This window comes from Aphis gossypii, chromosome X (genome assembly GCF_020184175.1).
Source record: "Aphis gossypii isolate Hap1 chromosome X, ASM2018417v2, whole genome shotgun sequence".
In the NCBI taxonomy this organism is placed as follows: Eukaryota; Metazoa; Arthropoda; class Insecta; order Hemiptera; family Aphididae; genus Aphis; species Aphis gossypii.
Window position 1 is genome coordinate 23,902,551 of NC_065533.1, and position 20,545 is coordinate 23,923,095.

A 20,545-nucleotide genomic window follows, 5' to 3' on the forward strand; every position below is an offset into this window, starting at 1 on the left:
TTGCTTACATTTTACACTTTCATTATTCACATATTGCGTTAAAGATTAAACTAGTTGTAGGGGGGTTAAATCCTGGCATACTTTATGAAGAATTTTTAGAAATTTAATTAAATAATAAACAAAACGAATTCACGAAACTTAAAGCATACTCTTATAAATATTTAATAAATTAAATTTTTAAAACCTTAAATTTTAGATGTTTGATAACTTACCATAGAGCTACAGAACAAAATTTATTATTTTCTTTTTAACAATATTAAATTTTATATAATTTGTATGTTTATAAATAATATGTTTTATTATTAAGAGGACGTTACACTGGTCATTTTCAGCCGTAAAACAATGTCCACGGAATATAAAAAAAAACGGCATCGAAAAATGATTTTAGAGTAAAAATACTCATGAAATTTGTAGAGAATAATATTTAGAAGGGAACCTGGTTTGTATTTTTTTTTTAATATTACGTATTAAAAAAGTTATAGTTATTTTAAGAATGCTAAATATAATGTTTTTGTTCCTTTAACTACGGGCTGTGTATTTATAAAACCCAAAACAGGTTCCCTCCAAAATATTGTTCTCTACAAATTTTTATAATAGTACTAACATTTTGGAAGTATTATTTTATTAACTTCGTATGAACATAGTATCGTAAAAGTTTGATAAAGTGATAACCATAGACATAAAATAGAAATATATATAACTATCTGATAAGCTAGATTTTAATATTAAATCCATAGATAATACGTATATTATCTATGATTAAATCATAATTTTATTCGGGCTTTTACTAAACACGTTATATAAATACTAGGACCTAGGATGTACAAATTGGGTTAGTAAAAACTGATAACTGTTATACATAGTATATTTAAGTATATTTAGTATACTTAATACTCGTAATTAAGACTTAGTAATATTCAGTGGCGTGGCGAAGTGAAAATACTCCAGAGGCAAGTAACATATAGCCCGAGGACCCACCTACCCCTTTACAGTAGGGTTTTTTTACTCAACCCTCCAAAACTTAAAAAATCTCAGAGGCAATTGCCTCTGAAGTTACTCTTCGCCACGCTACTGCACCGGAGTATAAATTGTGTGTGTGTGCGTGCGTTCCGTATATTTTTTTATAAACTTATATTATATCACATAGTTAATTAATGGGTAAATTTCTAAAAATTTTATACATTCGAATGGATAGCGTGGGTGGGTGAAGGAGCATTTATTACATAAATAATCCCACCGCTTATTTGAATACACAAGTGCATCGGCTAACGTGACAGATTGGAGAACCAGGGCGTTCTAACATAACATCACCACAGAGACCTATGTCGTCCTCATCATTCCTAGCAGGCTACGATTTCTATTAACTTCTATTAACATGAAGATAAAAATTTGTTTAAAGCTTTAAATTGTAAATAAAATATATATGTATATATATATATATTATATATGTTCAAATAATAACGTTATTTATCAAGTCCTATTCATTACCCTTACCTTATAAGCCCTTTGAAAATTTTGATTGAAACTACTTAGCAAAAAATATAAAATAATATACACTCATTAAGTAAATATGTTAATAATATTATTGCTCAAACAACCTTATTTAACTGGCTAATAACAAATATTAGGAACATGGCAACCTGCATTATTATTATATAAGTGAATTCAATTATTTAGCTACCTAGTCGTTAAAATAAAAATGGACATAAACAAATCTTGTTACATTACAGTAAGTTTTATAGAAGTTTTCGAGTGAAAACAATAAAAATTTATAACTATTCTTATGTTATAGATTGAAGAAGATATCGAAATCAAGAATAAAAAAAAAATGTACACAAAAATAAGAAATTTCAAAGGTAGATGTATATGGATTGAAAAGTACATATACGACAATAATTAAAACATCCTTAAATGTATGTGCAACTGCTACGGGCTTGGAAGTTTGTCTTACAGACGTACGAAATACATTTTCAGTTGTGACTTACCGGAATCCGTTGATGTTTACGATCTTCAAAATCCATATATATTATTATTGTAATTAATAATAGTATTGTAATTGAAATTAGCATTAAATTTCTTATTTCTGTGTACATTTTTTTTTATTCTTGATTTCTGTTAATAAATTATAAAAAAACATACATATAGGTATAATTTTTTAACTACTATACACAATCTCACTAAATGGCATGTGACAAAAATTAGGTACTTATAACTATAAAAGTTAAAATAAAATTATTAGGTATCTACCCTATGAAAAACAAGCAGATTCAAATCCAATTAATAACAATTTTTTTCTTAAGAAATAAGAAATAAACCCATCAATTAAGTATTTGATATTATTACATTACCCATCTATTTCGTATTTCTAGGAGGTCATTTTTATCACACAATTATTAAAAATATTATAATATACTTGTTTTTGAAAACGTCAAAATGATTAAGAAGACTATTGCGTGTACTCTCTGCTCTCTTATCGCACAGCGTCTAAAGATGCATGACAAAATCTATTTTATCATATAAAGATGCATATCAATTTTATACTTGAATGATGTTGTAGTTTTAAGTAATAACTATGCACCATATAGAACTTTTTTGTGTTTGCTGATAATAAATCGTTTTAAATTAACCTTTTTATTTACGATAAGAACGGGAGGCAATTCGTATATTTTGGGAGGCAACTACCTACTATGCGCCGGGCTACACACGATCTGTTTTATTTTTCATTTTACGTATTTCATATACATATCATATATTTTGCTGAAATCTGATCGACCATTTAGTTACAGAAGTAGTATGAAATCATTAATTTTTTGATTTTTTTAGTTAATGCTTCGACTAATCGTTTAATGTCTGAATATTACTCTGAATTATTTCTATACAAGCTTACAAGCTTGTGTGGTCCATGTGCGCATTCTTCAGTTCCGTTTTACTTCTATGAACTTAATTTCAGATAACTAGATAAGTTCTTTCTATGGATAGCTCATAGCTATCTGTGTATGGTGTACTTTAAGGTTTTTATAAAAATACCAACAAATGCAGGGTGAAAATGATGCCATAACATTAAAGTCGTGAATAAATTCAATGCTAGAAAAAATTCAATACGGTACTGGTTTAAACTGGTTAGTATTTCAAATAAAATATTTTTTACTGTATACATGGAACATAATATACATATAAATATAATTAAAACAATTTAATCGATTATACAATACATGTCATGTTATGTCATTAACTTGGACTCTTTTCACCCCCCCCCCCCAAGTTACGCATATGGGTCATAGGGACAGGGATTGCCGAATGCCATCGCTAGCAATGATATGCCGCCGGCCCTGAATGTATGTAAAATAATAATTAATACCTAGTTTTTAAAAAACCATGACATAATTAAATAATAAACTCAAAAAACACCATTTATTAATAGAAAACCATAGTTGCAACTTGAAAAAAATTTAATTTCAAGTACACTAAGTATTAGAAAACAATATACAGTGGAGTCTCGATAACTCGAATTTCAAGGGAGGCAAAAATTAATTTGACATGTATTTTTCGAGTTACAAATATCGCATTGAGTTCATACGAATTCCATAGGGACGAAAACAAATTCGAGTTATCAAGGTTTTCAAGCTTCTCTATAGATACTTGAAGGTAAACTTATGGAAAACTTAGTGTTGTATTTTTAATCCTTAGTTATAAACACAAAAAATTTTATGATTTTTCAACTTCAAATATTTCGCAAATATTCATAATTTTGACGAATTTTCGTCAAAATTTGAACTTCAAATGCTAATAAAAAAAAATTGTGCCTATGTATTCTTATAATTTTTTAATCACTATAAGAATAACATATGAGGAACTTTGTATTAAATTTTCAAGTATTTTGATAGGGCCAAAAAAATTTTATCGACACTTAAAAAATATTTTTTCAGAAAAATTGAAAATTTCAGTTGTCTATAAATAGCTCAAAAAAAGTCAAAATATTTTGAAATTTAAATCACGTAAAGAAAACGCGAATCTTAATAACTGGTAAAATTTTCAAGTATCTACGACTTATACTTTTTGAATAATAACAAATATCAAAAATCGTTTGAGGCTAAACTGTTATTTAACGCGGTTTTTGTAAAAATTTAAATTTCAAACACTCATAAAATTTTTTGTCTGAATCCGGTAGAGTTTTTTTTACAGATATTTGAAGAAAAATGTATGGAGAGCCTTGTACCAAATTTTCAAAACTTAGTTATAAAAGAAAAAAATTTTATGATTTTTCAACTTCAAAATTACTTGCAAATTTTCGCGTTTTCGACAGATTTCGTAAAAATTTGAACTAAAAACGCTTATAAAAAAAAATTGTGACTAACGATTTTTAATTTTTTTTAGCTACATTAAAAACAACTCATAAGGAACCTTGTATTAAATTTTCAAAACTTTTTGGTCATCCAAAAATTTTTTATCGACACTTTAAAAAAAATTTCTCAAAAAAATCGAAAATTTCAGTGGTCTATAAATAACTCAAAAAAAGTCAAAATTTTTTGAAAATTTAACTATATACGGATACCACTGACATTAACATTTGGTGAAAATTTCAAGTATTTTCAGTGATTAGTTTTTGAATTACAACCATAAAAAAAAATCGATTTGGTCGAAAACTGGTTTTGCGTAAAAATTGCCGTTTTTCCGTCATTTTTTTTTTGTTTTTCTCGATTTTTTTGAAAAGTGTTGAAAAATGTTAAGTTTTTACCTCTATAATGCACCAAGGATATTCACTTTTACATCGGAAACCACCCCCATTGTTTGAAATTGGAGCATTATTTCGACTAGTTATGCTGTACACAGACACAAAAACAAAAAAAAAAAAAAAAACACACACCATTGTAAAATCAATACATTCATCACTTCGTTCAGAATCTAAAACACACCTGTACGGACGACAACAACACACGACGGCGGTGTAATGCACCGGAGCAGTGGCGTGGCGAAGTGAAAATACTCCAGAGGCAAGTAACATATAGCCCGAGGACCCACCTACCCCTTTACAGTAGGGTTTTTTTACTCAACCCTCCAAAACTTAAAAAATCTCAGAGGCAATTGCCTCTGAAGTTACTCTTCGCCACGCTACTGGTAATATTAGTTGCGTAGTTATTGACAAAGAATTTTATTGATAAGAATCTAAAGGTAGGACTTAGACTCAATTATTCACTAGAGAGTAGAAATCAATTTACGTTGTGTGATAAAAAATGTATTTCAATTACTTGTGTTCCAAATACAACAAGCATATACATCATGCTATTGTTCAACATTTACTATCATGCACGCAAGGATTTTTGAAATATGATTGCAAGACATAATGTAAAACTAAAAAATACGAGTGGCCTCAATCAAATATATTATGTAACAGTTAACAGTAGGTGCCATAATAGTAGGTACAAATAAATAATATCTTTTTACAAATAACGATTTTATAAAAAATGAAATATACGTTTTTTTACATTAAAATTTTCATTTAATTTTTATAGTATATCATCATGTGCAAATAAATAATAATTTTTTTTTTTACAAAAATGTAAATAAGTAACAGTAATTTATTTTTATAATATAATATATATAATACATAAATTTTATTTACAAAAATTAAATCTTTTACAGTTTTACTTACTTAAATTGTATATGTCCTAATAGGACAGTGCGGTTGTCGACTTTTTTGGGTCCATGGCTCCTTTTGATTTTGAAATAAAATAATAAATGGCTTTCAATGCTTCTATATGAACATATTTTAAAATAAACAAATTAACATTATTTAATCATTATTCATTTTAATTTAAATTTATTTAATGATAAACATATAATTATTAATAATAGGAAACATTTTTTTTTTAATTTCTTTTTTTACAATTAAAAAATTAATACAATAATAATAATTGTAATAATTAATGGGATGGCTGTGCTTGTTTTTGTTGCATAAAAATATCAAATCATGGCTAAAATTTTAAAAGTGCGATTCTCATTTCCTTTTCGGTATTCAGTCTTCCTCTATGCTTAAACACATAAATAGACCTAATTCACGGCTATTGTCACACACACGTGTGTACCTACAACATGTATTTGTGAGCGGACTTAGCGGGCTCAAAAAAATATGACAAAAACTATATTACTTATATTACAATAAAGTCCCTGCAGAGAGCCGTCAAGCACAGGTTGAAAACCTGCACTGTGGCACTGTTCTAGGATATATAACTAAGTACAAACAGTAAATTCTAGTATAAATTAGTAAAATCTAACTTTAACTAGTAATCAAGCTTTTACGGTATCATAAAGAGGAATTCTGATTTTATGAGTATACTGAAAAAAAATTCTAGTCATTAGTTTGTCCAAAATCTAATGACCGGCAGAAAAAAAAATATAAAAACACATCATTGTAAAATCAATAGGTATACAGCTATAATAATTATTATAACCATTCAAAATCAGTACACTGTACTGTGTTTTCAATTATTTTTATTGATATAATAAAAGCAACAAAATAAATGAAAAATTATTTAATTAATAATAATCATAACATTCGTAACTATGAGAAAAAATATTGAATAATATAATACATAGGATTATAAATAAACATTTATGCAGATCATCAATATCACATTTTGTAATTTATTAACATAATAATTAAATAGGTAACATCATAATATAACAATTATAATATGAAAATAAAATAATTGAATTTAGATCGTATCGATAAAAATAATGTCCATAAAAAATGATTAAAAAAGTAGCAAAAAAGTCATTCGCCCGGACAGGGGCTCGAACCCTGGACCCTTAGGTTAAAAGCCTAATGCTCTACCGACTGAGCTATCCGGGCTTCGAAGAAAAAGTGATGATTTAGGTAATTTTCACATATAGGTATTATAAAATAGGTTTATAAAATATTTACATTGACAACCAATCTTTATTATTAATGAAGTAATTTATTGATTTTAAAATGATGTGTATTGTATAACTGACACGTATTTATGTGTGTGTAGTGTGTGTGTGCCATCTATATAGAAGACACTTTTTATGAAATAAATTGTTTTGATATTAAATTTTAAAATGGATTTTGGTAAAAAATTGTATCTAGATCATAGGTGTGTGCAAAGCCGAATGTCGGGAGGTTCCTACAGGCTACAATATTTTTGGGCCCTCTTTTAACAAGACATCGACATGTATAACATAGATATACTAGGTAATCAGAAATACATAATTACCTACCAGTACCAAGTTATATTATATTCCCAAGGCCGTAACTGGAAATAAATTTCGGGGGGGGGGGGGGGGGGTTAAGCTAAAAAAATTGTGTTCTAATTTTATTAGGTATATTATATTATAGTATAAAGTTCATTTCAAAATTTCGGTGGGGGGTTGAACCCCCGACGAATCCATCACGAAACATTATTTGTACCTATACAAATATTTACTTGGACTTCGTTATGACTTTCCCAAATAATAAATTATAAGTGAATAAGAGGATGTCAGCGCACTATTTGTTTTCTCTCTCTGGCCCACGCGCAACACAGACAAAACGCGTTTACGCAAAATCATTTTTTCTATGATTTTAAATAATTTTAGAGTAAAAACACCCATTACAAAAAAGATAGAGAATAATATTTTTGAAGGAATGACACGTCGATTTGTCAAAATTTGGTCTCGAAACAATTTAAACATCATTTAAATTGACAACATTATTCTGTTTATTTTGAAAGTCAAATAACAATAAAATATAAAATCGATAAGTTATTCCCTCAAAAATATTATTATCTGTCTTTTTTTGTAATGGGTGATTTTACTCTAAGATTACTTAAAAGCATAGAAGAAATGATTCTGCGTAAATGCGTTTTGTCAATGTTGCGCGTGGGCCAGAGAGAGAAAACAAATAGTGCGCCGACATCCTTTTATTCACTTATAATTTATTATTTGGGAAAGTCATAACGAATTAAAGTCTAAATGATACAGTAGATACTTAAAATTAAATACATTTTATAATATAATAATTATTATAAAATATTTAATAATAAATAAATATTTAGTATTATATGTAATATATAATAATAATAATTTTTAATTTATTGTCTTATTGATATCTTTTATTATCATCAAGATCGTAAAATGTTTAATTGTTTAAAAAATATGATATTGTATAATCTATAGGTATTATTTTTTTTTATAAAAAATTAAAGAAATTTTTTTGTACTAACCTTAAAAATTTAAGTTCTTTGAAATTATTTGTTGACTCATACATTTAGAACCATATGATATTATTTTATATTTAATTATTTAATATTCTAATATTGATTTTTGTAATTTTCAATAATTATTGTTTTGTTGAATATTGTTTATTGTCATTTGTAGGAGTATAAAAAATACTTTAAAAATCATGTCAAATGTTATAAAATGTCCTCAAAGTAAGTGGTTTAAACATTTTTTTCACAAAGAATATAAAAACAAACTTTTCTTAAGTACTTTTTACATTAAAAAAACTAAGATAAATAAAAAAAAACAACAACAACTTAAATATTTAAAGTATTACTATGTCCACTGTCCACAAGTTTTTAATTTTTTTAGTCTCAAATATGTATTGAAAAATCATCATAAATAAAAACCGTTAAAATATACAGCCATACAGGTAGTATACTAGTATACTGTACTAGGTACCAAGTTATCATTATTTATATTATACTAATGTTTCGATTAAATTTAATTCGCGACTTACGAACTTTCGTATTTTTAGATGACTGTTATGTATAAATATTATTAATTAATGTTATGACGTTTGTGCATGTTGAGAATTATTTTTAAATATAAATTGTAGATGATTTTCAACATAGTCAAATAGCAATAGTATGCGATAATGGTTCTTATTCACTGAAAGCTGGTTTTTCCAATGAAAATTTTCCACGATCAATAATTCCAACTATCGTTGGAATACCTAAAGATAAAAAAGTAGGTATGCAATGTGTTTTGTAATTATATATATGTTATATATTTATAGAAACCTATATAATGTTTACATATTTTTCTGTATAATGAATTTGAGAGTTTGGTCTTTTTACAAATTTGTGGGACTCCAAGGATATTTTGGAATATTGGTTTAGTGATTAGTACGAGTAGTTTAATATGATTTTATAGTCCTAAAATTTATGTTGATAAATTCATAATTATTGTAAGATAATTACGTTTGTAGTTTAAATTATATTTCAATAACGTATTAACTTGTATTACATATTTAACACAGATAGTTCTTTTTTTTAATAATAATTTGATTCAATTCACATTTCCCAAAGAATTCTGGGTCAGACTGGACTTATAGCATACTTTGCCCTCGATGTCAATATATCATACAATATTGCATGGACTTTTAAATTATTATGTTTGCCTTGATCGGGAAATATTAATGCACTTTTTATTTTATACTTCAAATAAAATAATAATTATCAGTAAAAAATATATCATAAATGTTTAATTTTAAAACAAAAATGAATATACTTTAGGTACACCATTCTACACTTTAATTTTTTTAATCATATTCAACCAACAAGTTTAACATCAAATTATTGATTTTTCAGATAGTTTCTGTCCCAGAACATGGAGAAAATATTGTATTTCCCGGTGAGTCTGCCATAAAAAATAAGGACATGTTGGATACAATTTGTCCAATACGAAAAAGTATAATTTCCGACTGGGATGCAATGGAACAAATTTGGTACCACATGTTTTACGAAAACTTAATGGTCCCACCAGAAAATTATAACATTTTACATACAGAAGTGGATATGAATTCAAAGTTATCGCGTGAAAAAATATTTGAGGTTAATGATTTTTTAAATACCTACCTATAAATATAGGTAAATATTTTATAATTATATCTAAAGAATGCGAGAGATATTATTAGCTATATTATCATTTGTCTCAGTCAAATGTTGATTCGTTTAAAAAAAAATGTGTTAATATTGATTATTATTTGAGATATACATTTTCATGTTTTATCCGTTGTAAATAATATTATATTTTTAAAAATCTATTGTTTTTGGGTTTTTTCTTTTGAGTATCAAAATATTATAAAACTATTTCTCATCAAAGAAAAATAATATTTCGATATACTTGAAAAAATATAAGATATTTTACTAACTTGTTTACATAAATTAGACTATGTTCGAATTATTCAACGTACCAAAGACAGCAGTAATACCTAAGTCAGTACTTGCATTATACAGTAGTGGCAGAACTACTGGTTTGATGGTAGATTCTGGGTACGACTACACACAAGTTATGCCTATTTTCGAAGGATATCCATTGCATCATGCTGTGCAAACAATGTCAGTTGGTGGTTGGCATGTAACACAATATTTGATGCAATTATTAAATGAACGTGGATACAGCTTTAACTCTACAAAAGATTTCGAAACTTTAAACGATATTAAAGAAAAATTATGTTATTTTGCTTTGAATTTTAAATTTGAAAAAGATATGTATACTAAAGAAAAGGAAAAACAATATACTCTGCCAGACGGAACGGAGATCAATGTAGAAAGTGAAGCGTTAGTATTTTATTTTAATCATAACAGACATTTAAGGATTAAAATATCCGTAATAATGTCTTGAGAAAAAGTCTAAAAAATAACGATATTATACTCGTATATATATATGTATTTATAATACATATTAACAGTTCGATTACTGATAATACGATTATTATGAGACTTACACAATGTGTTATAGGTATATTTAATTATTTATGTATCTATACATTTATGACTTACCTGGTCATTATTAACATTATTATTATTATTATTTTTTTTTTTTCATTTATTAAATTATCAGTTTATTTATGCAAGTATCAACTATTTTAGCTTTCAATCCCCTGAAATATTGTTTGATCCTCTTTTGTTCAACATCGAATCAAAACTAGGAGGTATCCACAACTTGATATACAAAGCATGCAGTGCTTGCGATAATAAAGAACAAAAAAATATGTACAACAATATCATATTGGCTGGTGGTAATACATTGTTTTCATTTCTGCCCATTCGTTTGGAGAAAATGATAACTGAGTTAGTCGCGCCCAATACCAAAATTCAAATTAAAGCGGACCCCGAACGTAAATATTCTACATGGCTTGGCGGCGCCGTATTAGCTTCAATACCCAGCTATCAGCAAATGTGGATCAGCAAAGAAATGTACGAAGAAAAGGGGCCTTCGGCTGTACACGACAAAAGCTTAATTTAATTAATGTTAATGTGTTATAATTTATAATAATTGTAAACGTTTACTAATTTATCAACGTTTCTACAGTTATCTTAAAATTTAAATTAAAAGGATTGTTAATTAATAAATAATAATTTTTTTACCAAAGTCTCTTTTTATTGCTGTTGGATTGTTATCCATTCCGTATTTCACACAAATAGCATATACCTATAATACCATCCTACATGTATAATAACCAATGAATAATAAGTACCTATGTCAAGTGATATAATTGTAGTAGGAATACTTACCTCCCTACCTACTCCTTACCTACCCTCTTTGAAATTTTAGGGACAAAGATATCATTCTGTTTTCTAGTTATTTGAACAATATAGAAACCTTTAAATGTTTTAAAATTAAGAAAAAAATACAATAAATTTAATATATATTTATAAGATAAAATATTTTTTCCCTCAAATTATTGTATACATAATATAATATATAATATAAATAAGTATCTACATTTATTTTACGTTTTTCTTATTGTATAATATATTTCCGTTTATGTTCAACGTTATTCAATAAATTTGGATTGTAAAAATAACCCAATAACAATATTTCATGAATTAGGGTTACAGCATCTTTTTTTTAAAACTCTTATATTATATTATATTATATATTATATTATGTACCTACTTGGCTATTTATAATGTTATTTAACGATATTAGTACCTATACAATTTGTTTTCAAGCCATAAAATGAGCTTTAAGACTTGTATAAAATCAAACAATTAATAATAATAAGTAATTGTAACTATCAATTTTGATGAATTAATTATTTTGCTTCCATAGTTTTTTACCCAATTATGCCACTGGTATTGGTATACAAACACATATTTCTATAGACTAAAATAATTTAATAAATTTAATTATTTCTGCACATTATAGTACGTATAATTTATTCAAAAGATGTTAACTGTTAATTGTTAATAAATAATATGTTATGGTTATAATTTATACAACTTTTGGATTAGGTGTATTTAAATTATTCCTAACACTTCTGTTTTTTATATATTATATACTTTTATTATTGTTTTGAATCTGGCATTTGTATCTTATTCAGATATTATATTAGTAATATTACACTAAGCTAAAATTTTATCTATCTTAGCAGTAACCTCTATAGATAAATACAGTGTATATTTTTATAATTAAAAATGCAGTTCACAGTTATGGTTGAAACGGCGTGCACTTATTGAGTGCATCACCGCCTCGTAATAAACATAAATAAATTGTGTAGTTTTATTGGTAATTACATTTATTTATTTCTACTAAAAGACATATTATAGACGTATAATATATAATTTGTTGACAGTGGATTAGGTTCCGGGTGATGAAGACAAAGCAAGCGGTGATGAGTGGTGGGCGAATATCTATCATGATTGTTGCCTAACCTATAATCTAATTGGTAAAAATTATCTATACTTGACCATATAGCTATTGTATCCACTATCCAATTCTAACAAAAATAAAAATCATAATTCACTTGCCGTTATATTTGTATGATATTCTTTACTAACAATTTATGATTGAACATTCTGCTTATTATTACTCATAAGTATAATATGTAATAACTTTTTCACCTCCCTTGTATGCTTTACGATTATATTGTAGTGGAAAAATGTTTTTGTTTTTATTTTTACGTAAACCGTGTTTTTCATTTTCTATCTTCTGAGTTGTAGTAAATTCTTGACACTCCACTGTAGAGGTATTATCTATAGTTACATTTTCCAATTTAGTTTCTTCAATAAAAGTTGAATAAAGCGTATTAGAATCCTGCTTTTGACCCCATCCAATATACATATAGTCAGTTTGGCTGTTAACAGTTTTATAAATATTATTAGAATTTTCTCTTATCAAATATTTTATTAATAATAGTTACGATTATTATTCTCTACATTTATTAATAAAAATTATTCAAAGAATAGCTTAAAAATAAAACAAAATAATTATAAATTATAATAGTCTCTGACATTCAAACAAACTTTAAAATAATATTTTAACATTTAGGTATTACCAATTTACCAAATATTATTTCTTAAAATTTATAGCAAAAGCAGTATTTTATTTATTCCGACATATTATTAAATAGGCATATACTAAAATACTAAATCATCATCACGATTATCGTTGATATTTCAGTATCTACAGATACTCATACTCATACAAAAATGTTTTAAATTTACTTATTGCTAATAAATTAACATAGGTACATTTAAAATAATCGAATAAATAGAAAAGATTAAGTTGATCTTAAATGTCATATTACGATAGAGAATATTTTGAAACTACTATTTAATTACTGAATAAAACGTTTAACCTTTTTTACTACCAAAATAATCATTATAATTTATAACCAACTATATAATATATACAAATTATAAACAAAATATACTCACCATCAATCATCATAAAATCTCACTCAAACTTTTAAACTATTCAACTTATTTACTCTCTTTTTAGTAATTATAAAGTATTATTTTGTTAGTTATTTATTTTTTACAATAAATGCCATAATAATATTATAAAATTAATGAATATTTCATTATAATTATATAGTTTTAGCTGGTATATTAATTAATTAAATTCTTAAAAAAATAATGACATAAGACATAATTATTTCAAGAATATTGGTTATTTTCAAAGGTTCTACTTATTTGTAAATAATTTTTGAATAGGTTTTAAATGATACATACAGATTATAGGCAACCGCAAAAGCTCCAGGCCATACATGCGATTTCATTACTGTATGAGAGTAGCGAGAATCCAAAGGAGAGCATAGAACACCTTTCCACGCAGGTGTATTGTCAACAGAGATATCATTTCCTAAGTTTCCAAATAAATCATCCTTAGAATTTATTATATTTTCACTATAACTAAATTTTTCCTCTTCTTCAAGTTCTTCAAAATTGTCTTCGTTTTTTTTTGTATCAGACAATTTAGAAAACCCTAATTTATTGGTTACTCCATTCATGTCTATTTGAGGATTCTTATGCACCCAATAACTTGAATTAATTAAATTATTATTAGAAATGGGTTTGAAATTTTCGTTGAGAATAAGGTCATCATTTTCTGAAACTAAACATATAAACAGAATTCATATTTACAAAAATGTACATAATAAGTATTTTATATTTGTAAATAGATAAGTAAAAAATCATATTGTTATTCAAAAATAATTCTATTCAAATTTAAAAAATAAATTCATATTGTTTTTTTAAATATATTATCTTGATTTTAAAATTTTGAATTGTTTTGTTCTACTTTTGTATCCTTTTATTTAACTGCCTATATACAGTGCCGGATCTAAGGGGAGGGGCACGTGTGTATCCTTGCCCCGGACGCTGTTGGCCCTTAATAAGGGCACTCTTAAGTATTGACAACTTGCACACTAATACTATGTAAGGGTGCTAAATTGTTATTAGCTCTGAGCATCAAATGTCCTAGAACTGCCTGTATATACCTATAATATTCAATAAACAGCTGTATGTCGAAATATATCAGCAAAAATATTTCATGACTATAATGATAAAAATAAAATTATTATTTTACATTAATTAAAAATATTCATCAAGAAATGTTTTTTGCGAATATTTTGGTTTACAGATATTTTATTGAGAATGTTTTAATGTGTCAGTTTAAATAAATTCCTATCATTGTTATTTATTAGCAAGTATATAAAAACAAAATATGTAATATTATAAATTCAAAACAATTAGTGGATAATAAACTATAATTTTTTTAAACATATTTATAGACAGATTTTCTATTTTATAAACTATAAGAATTACAATTAACTTTAGACCTTAGAATAATATAATTATACTATAATCTGCCGTGCTTTACTTTTGGTATGTATTATCTAATAAAAATAAGTTATATATTTTTATATGAATAACAGAATATAATATGACGAAATAAAATATATCAAGTAGAATTATTAATAAATAGCAGTGTACCAGTATTTTTGCCAGTTTCACCTATACTCTTTTCTAATTGTCGATAAAATTATATTATAATTTATATTTAATCATTTAGTATAATTATTTTTAAGTTATTTGTAAAACTATTTTAAAAAATAGATTAATTTAAAAACAATTTAGGTACCTAAACGATTCTATTACCTCTTTAAAACTAAATAAGACAACAAATAAAAATCTAAACTGTTGTGTATTCATACTTATAATATATGTTTAATAAATTTTAATCCTACTTTTTGTGCTAGAATGTAATGAAGCAGAAGATTTTTTGTCAGAAACTTCATTCCATGATTTTTCTTTTTTATCTATAATATAATACCCGCGTGGAGATATTTGAGTACTCGATGATATTCGTGCAATTTGAGCTCTAAGATATTCATTTTCTGAACCATTGAACTTCGGAAAACTTTTTATCTAGATATAGTAAAGAATAAAACACATTTAATTAATAACAATTAAATTTATATAGCTGTATAGATGTATCAGTATGCTGACTGGATTTTTTAATTTTCCTGTGAAATATCGTTTTATTTTTCTCGCTTCAACTATATGATGTGGTTTAATCGATTCTAGTTCAATCCATCTGGTATTTAATTTATTTGTTACAAAATATACCTATACATTTTACATTTAAAAAATAAATATTGTTTATTAAATATTGTCTAGAATAAATTTACATTTTTGTTTGTGCCGACTCCGATCATTTCTGATTCTAACACAATTTCTGACGAAGATTTCGGAATTGTTTTGCAACTGTCACTGTCATTTAAAGAAATCCATGAATCGAATTGATTGATTGAATTTTCAGTCATTTCCCCATCCAAGTATGATAGGTTAGATTCATATTCATTTCCTATTTCTTGGGCATTTTCTATATCTATTGATTTTATTTCTTGTTGAGATAAATTATTATCAGCGATATCATTAACTATTTGTTTTGATAATTTTGAGTTATGGCTTATACTGTTTACAGTCTAAATCCCCATTAAGAATAAATTGCAAAATTATAATGTATATCAAAGAAATATATTAGATTTTTACCAATAATTTACGCTCTAGTTCTTCATTTGACCATTTGCATTCAATTACATAATATATTTTTTTTATCCCAAATATTTTTCCCCAAAATCTAAAAATAATTTATGTATAGTTGTTGTTTAAATAATTTTAGTTTAGTAATAATTGTATAACCATACCTTATGCTTTCAAATTTATTTAACTGAGCCATTTCATTCATGGTAAGATATATCAACGAAGCTTCATCCATTGGAAGTCCAAAACCAGCTTTATTAAACATATAGTTTACTTCACATAGATTTTGGACTTTCGCAATAGCATTAATATTATTCGTAGTTTTCTTCTCTTCTCGTTGGTCAATTTCTGAATTTATAATATTTCTTTTGTTTTTATTAAATTGTTTTTGTCGCTCAAATTGTTTTGTTGAAGCACACTAAAAACACGAATTTCATAACTGTGCCCTGAATAGTACAAATTGATAATTTACCTATGATGTACATTGTTCCCAAGCGCAACTATGATATAGATTATATTTATAATATACATATTTATTTATACTTAACACAACATTAACCACACTTAAGTTCACAAAATACAAATAATTAAATATTCTTACATCGTTTACAAATATATCCCTCAAATATCAATACTAATTCTACTATAAATATAAGTGAATATATTTTATAAAGGTTTTTTTAATGTGTACATATATGATCAGTAGCTTAAAAAATGTTTTGATATCTTAAACTTAGAAGGTAATTTCTGATGGAAAATTGGATCTTATTTATACTTTTGAGATATAAAAATTAAAAATTTTTAGTATTTTCAAAATAACCGGGAAAACAAGCAAAACATTAAAAAATGACAAGTATTTGAAAAAATCAATTTTGTTACTTTTTAATATTATAAAGTCATTCAACCTTAGTTACTTTAAATTTGTAGAAAATATTTATATTTATATTTTTTTGCTGAATTAAAATTTTTTAACTTTATAGCTGTACAAAAATATTCAGGTACAATTTGTTTTAACATATATTTTAAACTTTAATAAACTATTTTATACTCTTAGCTAACAGTTTCCTTATAGAATCGTTTTTTGAATACTACAATATATTCTTGAAAGTTGAATTCAAATTTAATACATCCATTGCAGACTGCAGTAACCCAATCGATACCTACTTTAGAGTAGAGTATTATATAAAATACTTATAGATATCAATACACGGCAGTCAATGTTGACAACATACTTTCACTAAAACTGTAAAGGTTGCCTTTATAAGAAATCCTTTAATGCGTATATTAAGGATAGAAATGTTATAATATTATTTGGTTGTAATAATACGTTTTATCAACCTCAAAATCGATAGATTCACAATTTTTTTTAACTTACATATTTACATATTTGAATTATAAATTAGTGCTTAGTTTAATACTAGAATTAATGCCGTAAAATGTTTTAAATAGGCAACCCATATGTTTTCTGGTATAGTTTTCCCGTATTCTTATTTTTAGAATTTTATGGTACCCACTTGCCCATCCTTTTTATATTATATTATGTATACACGAAAATTGAATACGCGTTATTTTTATTTTAAAAAAAAAACCATTTAACATTATTCAGAGAACATCATGGTAATAGGACCATACATTTTACCATTCAAAAATATTTTATTATTAAATTTCAATAAATAATACCTATGGTAATGAAATTCTTAGTTTAATACCTTAGTTAAATTTTTAAAACTTAAATTTACCTTGTACATTTGTAAACTTTTAAAGCAATAATTTCGGTTTATGTTATCCACAAAAACGCGTTCAAAATTAGTTTCATTATGAATATATGTACGCTTCAACAACATACTATATTTTTCAAAGTTTTCTAGTGGATTTGCAGGCCTTTCTGATAATATCTTATTTAAAATGTCTTGTAAATGACTATACCTAAATATTAAATTGTGGAACCGTCAACAATCTAATTAGCAAATGCTTTAGAATAAAATATTATTAGAATCAATAATACCTACTAACAATTGTTAAAATTAAATAAAGTGGATAAATTGAACAAAGGTAGGGGAAACTAAGTAAATAACAATGATTAAAAATGATTGAATACATAAGTTGGTGACAATGTAACATATCAACATAAGTTAACAGTTTTATACTGCACAATTCTATTAATTATAGCATTTTTTAATTATAGACAGGTTAAGAATGTTTGGGCATATTTTTGTTATTAATAAATTATTAATCTTGGAGCTTGTTTATTCTGTTTACTAGTTTAAATTAATTTTTTCATCACAATAAAAATATTAAAAATACTTATAATTTTCAAAAATGTTTATAATTAATAAATTCAAATTTTAAAAAAATGTATCAAATTAGCCAAAATTTTCAAATTATTTTATAGTATAAAATGTTCATATCTAAGTTTGAAAATTAAGTACAAAGTTCTCCATTAATAACTTTTACTGAAACTCAAAAATACGGAACCACATTTTTTATCAACATTTAAAGTTCATATTTTGACAAGATTGAATGTTTAAACAAAGAATAATGACTGTATTAATTTTGTTGTAATTCAAAAATATTTGTGAGGACTTGGTATTTGTACTATATTATTTTATTTTACTATTATACTGTACACAATAATGACATGTTAAAAAATGTATAGTAATATAGTTTATGCTTTATACCGTATTGCCAGTAGTAAAATAAATTACTTAAATATTATGATAAATATACATAATAATATAGGTAGGTTGATAAATTTTTTCCAATCAAAATCATTTTTTATGCAATGATTTATTGTTAAATTAAAATTTACTTGTCCATTTCCTACTAGCTCACTTTTTATACATTTATTAATTTGTGAGTTGTTTATTTTATAATTTAAAAATGTATAATATAATATTAAACATTATACACTATTAATTATATACATTATATTTAAATTTAAATTATTCAAGTATTAACTTCTAAGTTTGAAATAAGAATAGAGTTCTGAATGCCACAGGTTTTGAAATGCAAATACAATTCCACATGTATCCATGTTCATAAGGTATATTAAATTAATATTCAAGTGTTTATAATACTTATTTTAATACTTAATAAAATTTTAATTTTTAAATTAACTTAACTTATCTCTTGGAATTAAGTGATGATAATGGTACCTATCTGTTAATTTAATTGATAGGTATATTCTAATCTTTATTAAATTAATTGAAAAATATAGTTAACTTAAATAAAATGAATTAAAAATTACCTGACCTATATTTATTTAAAATGTAACATATATTTAACACATTTATCTGCAGTAAGTAATGCCAAACCAACGATTGTGACAAATATAAGAATGCACATAATAATATTTCAAATCATAAATATTTTTAAATCTTTAACCTACTTTTTTTGCTATAATAATTAAGTAAAGTCAATGTAATAGTTAAATCCATTGATACAGTTTACTAACCATTTTTTATGTGAAACATTGGTAAAAATTAAGTAGGTACCTATACAATTTATAAGTTTAGTATATAATGTATATATTACCTAGTAAACATTAATATCTGAGTTTTATGTAAGTACATCTTAAATACTTACACATTAACACTTCCATCTTCTCTTTTTAATAGTCCAATTGCATAATTAATGTCAATATCATATCGAAGTTTATTCAGTCTTTGACCACCACACGTAAACAATGATTTAAATTGAGTTGACTCAGTTAATGCTTTTGATCTAATATGATTACTTATAATTTCAATTGTATGTACACTATCGTTAATAATTTCATTAGATGATATTATGTTTTTTGAATCTGATATCAAGTTAACACTTTCTACATTAGACATTTTTTAATTAATATCTTAATGTTCTTATAAATTAAACATAATTAATACACATTGCACAGTTTTAATGTTGAGTAAAACAGAAATACTTCAATAAATTATAATACTATTCACACGAATGATTGGGTGGTAAGGCTGTTTATGGTAGGAAACAAAACGTAGCTATGTACTTACTGTTACCTAGGATATAACTACCATTTTTTTTTATTTATCCAATTTTATTTAGCTAATAATTAGGTTAGACTAATAGTTAATAATAAGACAAAACCAACCTTAAGTATAAAAAAAAAATTAATTTTCGTGATCCACCAAAATGCATCAGTGATTCAAAATAATTGAACTTAAGTCCACTAGGTCCCAACAAACACAAAAACTTATGGGAGCATCAACTAGACCTAATAATATGTAAATATGGCTTTAATAGTATTTTTT

General features: G+C 25.3%; 2 protein-coding genes and 1 non-coding gene across 6 annotated transcripts; 1 reads left to right on the forward strand and 2 right to left on the reverse strand.

The window, feature by feature from the left end:
- Window positions 1-6,777: 6,777 nt before the first annotated feature.
- Window positions 6,778-6,850, reverse strand: Trnak-uuu (transfer RNA lysine (anticodon UUU)). The gene has a single exon. It is a non-coding gene; the product is annotated as a tRNA-Lys (tRNA).
- Window positions 6,851-8,307: 1,457 nt separating this feature from the next.
- LOC114120988 (actin-1-like) lies at window positions 8,308-11,359 on the forward strand. 4 transcript variants are annotated; one of them, XM_027983118.2, is made up of 5 exons: window positions 8,308-8,429; window positions 8,837-8,967; window positions 9,591-9,833; window positions 10,171-10,562; window positions 10,875-11,358. In XM_027983118.2, the coding sequence occupies exons 1-5, from the start codon at window positions 8,402-8,404 to the stop codon at window positions 11,248-11,250; spliced, it is 1,170 nt and encodes a 389-aa protein (XP_027838919.1). In that variant the 5' UTR covers window positions 8,308-8,401; the 3' UTR covers window positions 11,251-11,358. The 4 variants fall into 4 exon arrangements, with proteins under 4 accessions (XP_027838919.1, XP_050062150.1, XP_050062149.1 ...); XM_050206192.1 differs by lacking the exon at window positions 8,308-8,429 and adding an exon at window positions 8,544-8,650 and having other exon boundaries at window positions 8,837-8,971; window positions 10,875-11,359; XM_050206191.1 differs by lacking the exon at window positions 8,308-8,429 and adding an exon at window positions 8,545-8,650.
- A 1,401-nt stretch (window positions 11,360-12,760) lies between these two features.
- On the reverse strand, window positions 12,761-20,293 carry LOC114120989 (radial spoke head protein 4 homolog A-like). Its single transcript, XM_050206517.1, has 9 exons — window positions 19,866-20,293; window positions 18,020-18,206; window positions 16,445-16,698; window positions 16,290-16,377; window positions 15,926-16,222; window positions 15,744-15,863; window positions 15,482-15,662; window positions 13,965-14,346; window positions 12,761-13,084 (listed from the first exon to the last, which is right to left on the reverse strand). Exons 1-9 carry the CDS (start codon window positions 20,114-20,116, stop codon window positions 12,817-12,819), a joined length of 2,028 nt encoding a protein of 675 aa, XP_050062474.1. The 5' UTR covers window positions 20,117-20,293; the 3' UTR covers window positions 12,761-12,816.
- Window positions 20,294-20,545: the final 252 nt, after the last annotated feature.

Coding starts and splice junctions, on each gene's coding strand:
- LOC114120988 (XM_027983118.2), top strand. CDS start 8,402: ATGTCAAATGTTATAAAATGTCCTCAAA. Junction 8,430..8,836: donor TGTTATAAAATGTCCTCAAA/GTAAGTGGTTTA, acceptor TATAAATTGTAG/ATGATTTTCAACATAGTCAA. Junction 10,563..10,874: donor ATCAATGTAGAAAGTGAAGC/GTTAGTATTTTA, acceptor CAACTATTTTAG/CTTTCAATCCCCTGAAATAT.
- LOC114120989 (XM_050206517.1), bottom strand. CDS start 20,116: ATGTCTAATGTAGAAAGTGTTAACTTGATATCAGATTCAAAAAACATA. Junction 15,663..15,743: donor CAGGAAAATTAAAAAATCCA/GTCAGCATACTG, acceptor TACTATATCTAG/ATAAAAAGTTTTCCGAAGTT. Junction 13,085..13,964: donor TTTGCGGTTGCCTATAATCT/GTATGTATCATT, acceptor AACTGTTAACAG/CCAAACTGACTATATGTATA.